Source organism: Cupressus sempervirens, chromosome 10 (genome assembly GCF_028749045.1).
Source record: "Cupressus sempervirens isolate cs-2001-9-10 chromosome 10, ASM2874904v1, whole genome shotgun sequence".
Classification (NCBI taxonomy): domain Eukaryota; kingdom Viridiplantae; phylum Streptophyta; class Pinopsida; order Cupressales; family Cupressaceae; genus Cupressus; species Cupressus sempervirens.
Window position 1 is genome coordinate 281293546 of NC_143127.1, and position 9749 is coordinate 281303294.

Genomic DNA, 9749 nt, shown 5'->3' on the forward strand with positions numbered 1-9749 from the left:
GTATGGACAAATAATATGAATACAAATATAATCACATCACAATATTGATTGATAACAATGTGAAATTCAATTGTGTATCTTTAATTGCTAGGCCTCTTGTGATTATGTTTTGATACTTTGCGATTCCTTTTTGTAATTTTGAACTCCTTATATTTAATATAAAAAATTTCAATTGCTTTCATTATGATTTATGTTTATATATTAAATTTTAATTTAAAATTGACTAATAATTATTTTTTTCAACATTATGACAAGTACAACAATAAGACAACATCATGATGAGTACAACCATAATATATTGAAATTTATTATATTGTGTTTGAAAATATTTGGGAGGAAATTTATTTGGTTGGTTGTATTACTTTAAATAATATATGTTATATCATAACGTTCAATCATATTGATATTACAGAAACTTATTTATATATTTTCGGGACAATTGATATGCTACTATATATGTTTATAAATTTCTACTAAAATTTTATTTTATTTTTCACCTTTAATATATTTTTTATACAATTGATATAAACAATATATTAAATTTATACTTATCCATCTTGTCTAAATATAGATAAATAATATGATTACAAATAAAATTATATCACTATATTAAATAGTAGCAATGTAGAATTCAATTGCCTATCAAATTTTGTGACAATGAATACTTCAATAATTATAAATTTGAAAATAGAACATCAATTACTTTCACTATATTTTTTACATATTTTTTAATTTAAAATCTAGACTTTGACTAATTTACAAGCATATATTACAACCACAAGACATAGCACCATCATCAAGTCCTCTTCCCTAGTACATGGGGCATACTAAAACGAACGGAATCTTTTGGGCGGCTTACAAGTATCAATAGTATCTAAACTTCCAATAGGAAAAAATATGACTTATCCTCTCACAAATATAATATTAATTTCCGTGACACTATTAACTAGGAATTCACAAAAAAGAAAAATACTTCATAACTCATAAACGTAAGCATTTAGATCATAGCGCTGGGCCTAATTCTCAAAGTTTCTTTCTATACTGCTGGATGCTTGACCGGCGAATCCGCATTATAAATTTGTCCAATTTATGACACAGCAGAGGGAAAGCTGAAGTGTAAGATCTTGAAAGTTAAGATTATAATGGGCAGATCGGTTGAACAGATGAGGAGGACCATGCGAGCAATACTTTGCACCACTCGATATTATGGAACTGCTATTGCCCATGGCCATCCTGAAGTTTCTAGACCTGATCTCCACATCAGGAAAGACGTTTCCAAGGTTTATACTGCATGATTTTCTTTTTATTGGGTTTGCAATTTGCATTACATTAATCTCTTTATTCTGTAACTCCTTCTGTTTGCTAAGTTGGATGTTAAATTTCAATTGGTCTAGAGTAGTAGTGTTATGGAATTTTGTAATTGTAGGGAGAAATTTTATTACTATTAGGTCTCGTTTGGTTGGGGAAGATGAATTTGTGGCATAACCAGGTTATCTTATGACCAGGTTTTCGAAAATCTGGTTTTGTGGTTTGGAAAGCTAATGGTCTGTTTGGTTGACACGGAAGATGAATATACCGTGAACCCCACAATATTATTAAAAAAATGGTCATAAAATTCAAACTCTGGTTTTAATTTCGAATTCCACTTTTTAATTGGAAGAAACATCTTCCAATTTTTGACCAAAATTGGAAGATGAAATTGAAAACCAGGTTATAATTTTAACCAACCAAACGCCCATGTTTTTCTGCAAAACCTGATTTTACCCCCGATAACCCGGTTTTAGCCCTCATCTTCCAGCAACCAAACGGAGCTAAGAAGAAAATGATTATTCAATTTCTAAGACGTACTAATGTATAAGTTGTTTCATATATTGTAATTTATGAAATACTACTGTTGTGGTAGAAATACTACTTCATTGGTGAGGTGGTAGACTTCTAAGTTCGTAAGTCTTATACCTGTGTTGGAGAGTTGAACTTGTTAGTTTGAACAAGTGGAGTATGTAGAATAAAGGCTTCACAGGGAGAGATCCTCCTCTCTGGACTCAGTCAAAGATTAAAAATCTAAAATTTCTAAAATTGTTAAAAGTATTACGTATTGATGTATCTTCGCTAGAAGAAGAGCTCATAAGAATAATTTTTAATGAACAATATTTATTACAGTGTTTCTAGAAAGAATTCTTTTTACTCTTCTTATAGGTTGCTGTAGTTTTGAACACTTATTTATCACAATATTGTTACTTTTTTGGGTTTCATGACGTGTGTTAATGACTAATATGGGCTAGTATGATAATAGTAAGTTTGAAGAACTCCTCTTATATATCTGAACGAAGTGACCCAGGATGGTTGAAATATTAAATTTCACTTAGTGTTGAGAATTATAGGAAGAATCATATCTTCCTTTGGAGAAGGGAAATGGCTACTCAGTCTCTAAAATACACCAATATATAATTTACAATTGTACATCATTATGTACACATTGCTGCATCTTTCGAACTAGATAACCCATTCCTTACAATGGATTCACTAGTATAATTCATATTTAACAGCCTTTATTACAGTCTTTAAAACAAGCTTTATTACACTATGGATTGTGGTAGTTTTGAAGGCTTATCTATCACAATATTGTTGCCATTTTGAGTTTTCATGAAGTATGTTAATGACAAATAAATATGGGATGATATGATAACAGTTAGTTGGAAGAACTCCTCTTGTGTATCTGAACAAAGTGACCCAAGATTGTGGGGCTTATGTGGCAGCTAAATTAGAGATGATGCAGCCTTGTTGCAGTGTCAAGGACAGGTAATAAAACACAAAATACTCCCCAACTTTTATCTACTCTCCCAGAGCAGGGGATGTTTATCATGTGGGTATTGTATGTCTTGCAGGGTTGGCTGTGCAATGATCAATGATGCAGAAGAGAAAGGATTGATTTCACCTGAAAAGGCAAGCCATTTTTACTTATTTTTCAAACTTGACAAGATACATTGAATTTAATCTTAATTTTATGATCGACGAACTCAATTTCGAATTTGAATCTTGTGACTTAGCTTGAACTCCTAAATCAGTGGACAGATTCATTATGTTCTTTGCTGAATGGGTTTGTCCTTGCAGACAGTATTGATTGAGCCCACCTCTGGTAACATGGGAATAGGGCTATCTTTCATTGCAGCATCTAAAGGCTATAAACTCATTCTCACAATGCCATCCTACACAAGCCTTGAGAGGAGGGTGACCATGCGTGCTTTTGGATCCCACCTGGTTCTCACTGACCCAACAAAGGGAATGGGTGGCACTGTTAAGAAAGCTACTGAGCTTCTTGAAAACACCCCCAATGGCTTCATGCTTCAGCAGTTTGAGAATCCCGTTAATACAAAGGTAAATTTTGAATCAGTTGATATGATCATTTTCATCCATTTCCATTAGAGTTCAAAGGTCGAAATCGGTCAATAATATCTATTTTCATTTTGATCTAAGTAGCATACTTAAACAGATACGATTTGTGTAGAATTTGAAATCATACTAATATATGGATTCTATTGAAGAAGCTAATGTGATTTCAGCCACCCCTACCTTTCCCCAGGTGGGTGGGAGCAATGATAGTGATCAAAGCCCTCCTTTTTAATTCGCATTTCCTGTTCATCTATAACCTTTACCACACATCTAATGCCTTACCACTCTTTCCACCAAGAACTATTTCTTCCCACCGACTCCATCTATTGATGTACTATAATTCATCCCCTCACTGCATCCCATCTGTTGGCATACTATAATTCCACCCTCCGCCCATTCGCCTATAGCCTTTACCACTCATCCAATGCCCTACCACTCTTTCCACTGATAACTATTGCTTCCCACCCCCCACCACACCTTCCCCCACCCATTTGCCTATAACCTTTACCACCCATCCAATGCCCTACCACTCTTTCCACCAAATACTATTTCTTTCCACCTACCCCATCTATTGGCATACTATAATTCCACTCCTACAACACCTTCCCCACCAATTCGCCTATAGCCTTTATCACTCATCTGATGCCCTACCACTCTTTCCACCAATAACTATTGCTTCCCACTCCCCACCCATTCGCCTATAACCTTTACCACCCATCCAATGCCCTACCACTCTTTCCACCAAATACCCATGCCATCTATTGCCATACTATAATTCCACTCCTACAACACCTTCCCCACCAATTCGCCTATAGCCTTTACCACTCATCTAATGCTCTACCACTCTTTCCACCAAGAACTATTGCTTCCCATCCACCCCATCTAATGGTGTACTATAATTCACCCCCATGACACCACCCCCTGCCCTCGCTGCCCCCAATAACAGCAATTTCATGAGCGCATACATACATACATACATACATACATACACATACATATATATGTGTGTGTGTGCGTTGAAGGTCCTTTGAAGCTTTCACCTGAAGTGATCAGTATACCTAGTATACCTTGTAGTAGGTCCTTGTGCTGACCAGTCCATCATAGCGAATTAAATCAAAACTTAAAATGTGTTGTATAAGTTCTTGTTTACCTAAATGCTTTTGTAAAGATCCTTTTCCATGATAATTTCAAGGGGAGATGATAGATTGCAAGAAATCACAAATTCAACTTTCTATTTACTTTGATACTCTTGGCAAATGAATTAAATATACTTGGATAATCTTGGCAAATGAATAAAATATACTTTCTTGACCAACTTAGAATCTTTGCCGTTTCTTGTAGGTTCATTTTGAAACGACGGGACCTGAGGTGTGGGAAGACACCATGGGGAATGTTGATATCTTCGTTATGGGGATTGGAAGTGGTGGTACTGTCTCTGGAGTGGGTGCATACCTCAAATCCAAAAACCCCAATGTCAAGGTATATAATAACAATAATGTTTATAGGTGGTATATAATAACAATAATGTTTATAGGTTTCTGAAAATGTATGAATTGGATAGTAATTGAATGACTTCTCTTTTGGGCTTCTTATAAACAGGTTTATGGAGTTGAGCCGGCAGAAAGCAATATATTGAATGGTGGAAAACCAGGTATTGTAGAGATTTCTTGTGATCGCTTGTATATACATTACATTTTGGGCTCTGAATAATTTTTAACTGTTTGGGTTGTTATAAGGTCCTCATCATATTACTGGTTTTGGAGTTGGGTTCAAGCCTAAGATTCTGGATTTCGACATGCTTGATGGAGTCTTAGAGGCAAGTTCATTTTGGTTATAAGAGAACTAAAATTAATTAGCATGAATTGTTCTTAGGTTTTATTGTGTGAATTCTTTTCAACATTTTTTGAAACGTCAATTAAAAAACTCACACAATTCAATTCAAGAATAATTCATGCTAATATTATGATAAACTATTTCCCCTTATAGATGAACTTGATCTAACCAATAATATAAATTTTAGTAGAATTTTGTGCTTTACAAACAACTCTTCTTAAAAGCTTATGATTTCACCACTATTGAAGAACTCAGGTATCCAGTGATGAGGCTGTGAAAATGGCAAGGGAACTTGCAGTGAAAGAAGGACTCCTGGTATAGATTTCACAAACAATATATTCAAAATTTGGGAAGTTTTATAAATGGTTTTACTCATATTTTTGAGCATGTGAAAGGTTGGGATATCCTCAGGAGCCAATACAGTAGCAGCTCTAAGATTAGCAAGCCTGCCAGAGAATCAAGGCAAACTCATTGTGGTATGAACATTAAGATATCTCAAAAGCCTTGTATGTTAAAAACTTAAAATAGGGTATGCTTGACTAGATTAATAATTTTCTTCTAACTTGGCTTACTTGTTTAGACCATACATCCAAGCTTTGGTGAGAGATATCTGTCCTCAGTTTTATTCGAAGAGCTGAAGGAAGAAGCTGCGATGATGCAACCGGTATCAGTAGATTGATGGCTTTCAAGTCAAATTCAGACTTGACTTGTATAGATTTTCATGTTCACTTTTGGGTGTTGTAGGCTTTCTAGTTAGATTCACGCTTCCGTTTCGCGTGTTCCGTAGAAAACTCTATTTTGGTCTCAGTGGTCTGGACTTATGGTTGTTAGTAATGTACATGTTCATAGTGGGATTCACTATTTTATTATCAAGTGATAAAATATAAAAAATAATAAGAATTTATATGGAGATATCATTTTTGAGCTCACTGCTTTTTATCTTATTTATATTAAATAAAATAAAGACAATGGGATGAAAAAAAAAGTGTAGAAATCAAAGTTCTTGTTAATAATTGGAAAAGAAGGAAAATAAAGATTTATATATAGAAAGGAATGATAGAAAGAGAGAGCTAAAAGAGAGAATGATATGTTATTATAAGGACAAGTAAAGTTAGAATGATATAGAGAATTGAAAGGAATTTTAAAAATATTAATAATTATATTATTTTAAGAAATATATAAATAATAATGAAAATTATATTATATGAATGAACTACTCATTTCTACCAATTCAATTATAAGAATATTTAATTTTATAAAAAATAAAATTGTTGATTGCTTAATTCAAACTACCAAAATATTTAGTATGTTTGAGGGGTAGTATTAGTTTAACAAATTGTGAAATGGTATTAAAAAAACCAGAACAAGATTGTAAAATCGTAGCTAGTAAAGCATAGTGTAAACTTAAAGGAATAGCATTTTACAACATAAAACTAATAAATATATTTAAAATAAGAAATGTAAAATATTTAATTATATTTGAACTTGGTAAGAAAAATAAATTGTGATAATTAATATTGATTAGACATTATTTTTGTGAGGTGGAAGATAAAAATATTACTTTTTTGAAAATCTAATAAACTTGTCACAAATGTGGAAAAGATAAAATTGTAATTAATGCATGATAGAGTTGTTAGAAAATATTTGTATTTTTGTTGAAAAAAATTGAATTTACTCCCTACCAAAATTAGAATGGTCCAATAGAGTGAATAAAAATGTGATTTATAAAATAATGAAAAATTAGAAAAAGATTTAAACATTTGAAGTTTATTTTAATCTTTTAAATCCTATAAATTGATTGGTCAATTTAATTGAAAAATTGAATTCAACGAAAACAATAGTATTTTGTCTTTGGCAGGAACTAATAAATTGTAAATTTATAGTGTGTTATTAGTTCTTGCCATGGGCAGGAATGCTTATGCATTCATGTCAATGCCAATATGACATTAACACTGACCAATCAAATCAAAGAATTTAAAGGATTATATGAAACTTCAAATGTTTATATCTTTTTCTAATTTTTCATTATTTTATAAATCACATTTTTCATTCATTCTATTGGTCCATACTATTTTTGGTGGGGGAGAAAATTAATTTTCTTCAACAAAAATACAAATATTTTCTAACTACTTCATAATGCATTAATTACAACTTTATCTTTTCTACATTTGTGACAAGTTGATAAGATTTCTTTTCTTTTCAATCATTTTATCTTCCACCTCACACAACATGTCCAATTAATATTAATTATCACAATCTAATTTTCTTACCAAATTCAAATATAGGCTTAAATATTTTTTATTTTTTATTTTAAATATATTTATTATTAGTTTTACATTGATGTTTATTTTTGAGTATTTGATATGACTTGTTCCTAAAACTTCATGTAATACATAAGTTCAAATTATACTTCACTATGTGTGTGTGTGTGTCTTTTTAATATAATTTCAATATGTTATATCTTTGTATTTGAATTTCTAATTTTTTTAAAACTTTGATTTTTTAATAAAACTAGTTAAATTATTACTATTATTTTACTTTTATAAAAATAAATTAAAAAAATGTACATCTTAAATTATATAGATATTATTTCATAATTAAAAATTACTTAATGTTATGAAAAATTTGGAAATGCAAAACATTAAATATTAAACCTTCTCTAATTGTGTAAAATTAAAAAATTAGTTTTACTTATAACATATTTCTTATATTTCAATACATTTCATTTTTTCTTATACAAATGTGTGTTTTAATATAAAAATTAAATTCTTAGTTTCATTAAGTAAAATATAATATATTTTTAATTTTTTATTATAACCATGATTTTATTTTGACTTTTTGTTTTATTAAGAAAAATAATTATATTTAATTCTCTCCCTCTCTCACACACACAACTTATGTTGGTATCACTCTATCTTACTATTTTATCTGTCTTCCTCTTCCTCCTCTATATTATCTATCCTTTTTTTCTCTGCATATATGTTTATGTTGTTATTGTTCTATACTGTTATTTATCTCTATCTATATCTCTATCATAGTTTTTGTCCAGTGCTAATGATTAAAAAATGCTTCATCACTTTTTCAAGTTCTATAATTCAAATATTAGTATGGATATCTTTCCTCATTGCACATATTTTAGGTTGTCAATGTAGAAGGTGCAAATTTGTCTAAAGCATATGTATTGATTGTAGTATGATATTAAGTACTTAGTGCCATATTGGAGAATTTGGCCTCTTATTCTTGGACTTAAATGCCCAAAGATATAACAATATAACACCAAAATTTAACAACAAAATATGAGTCATCCTATCAAATCACAAGTGCATTTCTAGGATGAGAATTTAATAACAAAATATGAGCCATCCTATCAGATCACAAGTGCATTTCTAGGCAAAAATTAATGCATTCACAATGTTAATTTAGAACTATTTAACCTTATTCTCACTCATCTACACCTCTACAACCATTACACATTAGGCAGAAACTATGATGCATTGCGTCTCTTGTTTAAAGGAGACAATTTTTTGTCTCTTATATATACACACACACACACTTTTAGATGTCAATAGTGCGAATAATAATTATTAAATTTACTATTCTAGTATCAATTGATAATATGTATGGATATATAAGTCTCTCTCTCTAAATTTTTGAGAGATATTATTTTGAAGTTTATGCACACACACTTCATACTTATGATTTGGATAACACCTAGCTTCACTTATAATTTAACTAGTAGGACAACCTAAATTCTTATATATGATTATAATAATTCTTATATAGTTTATTTAAGAGTTAATCAATCATAACTCAAAACACAATACACACAATATACTTTATGTTGTAGCATATATTCTATTGATTAAGTTAATGGCTAAAAATAGGTCTGATGCAATATATGTATTATAGGTCTAACGAAATAGATGTATTATAACTAGAAACTCAAAGCATCTACATTATAGATTCAATAACTTCTCTAAAACTTAATAAAAGTTTTTAATAGTTTCTTCTAAATTTGCATAGTCATTTATATATGATTTAATGAGTTACCAAAGAATAAAATTATTTAAATATTTAGTCAAATTATAATAAAAAATTCAATCAAATTCACTTAATCATGTAAACAATTTGATGATCCCTATTAGTTCATCCATTCTTTGATTTTTCTATCCTTTTGTTTGTATTCTTATTTTTAATTCTTTACCACTTATGAATGTACTATAAATAATAATATATTTAGAAATACATATTACAAATTACTTTTATAAATGTTTAAGAGGTGAATATGAGTTGGTGATGGAGAAAAGAAAAATTGAGTAAAGATGCATCCCAGGCATCCACTGAGTCAAGAATTTGAGGAGTTGTAAGTTGAACACCCAATTTCAGAAGGTCAAAGGTTGTTTGTATAATGGTGGATGAAGTGTCATCAAGGAGTTACAAATTATCTAGAAGTAAAAGATTTCAATGGATATGGGTCATGAACCCATGTGGAAGTCATGTGAAATATGTTACTTCATTATCATGTG

General features: G+C 30.5%; 1 protein-coding gene across 1 annotated transcript; it reads left to right on the top strand.

Annotated features, from left to right (window-relative positions):
• Positions 1-971: 971 nt before the first annotated feature.
• LOC149533748 (bifunctional L-3-cyanoalanine synthase/cysteine synthase 2, mitochondrial-like) lies at positions 972-6152 on the top strand. Its single transcript, XM_089803568.1, has 10 exons — positions 972-1280; positions 2690-2799; positions 2886-2943; positions 3112-3375; positions 4732-4869; positions 4990-5041; positions 5127-5206; positions 5479-5538; positions 5619-5699; positions 5804-6152. The coding sequence occupies exons 1-10, from the start codon at positions 1143-1145 to the stop codon at positions 5900-5902; spliced, it is 1080 nt and encodes a 359-aa protein (XP_089659694.1). The 5' UTR covers positions 972-1142; the 3' UTR covers positions 5903-6152.
• Positions 6153-9749: the final 3597 nt, after the last annotated feature.

Coding starts and splice junctions, on each gene's coding strand:
- LOC149533748 (XM_089803568.1), top strand. CDS start 1,143: ATGGGCAGATCGGTTGAACAGATGAGGAGGACCATGCGAGCAATACTT. Junction 1,281..2,689: donor TCAGGAAAGACGTTTCCAAG/GTTTATACTGCA, acceptor ATATGATAACAG/TTAGTTGGAAGAACTCCTCT. Junction 5,700..5,803: donor ATCAAGGCAAACTCATTGTG/GTATGAACATTA, acceptor TTACTTGTTTAG/ACCATACATCCAAGCTTTGG.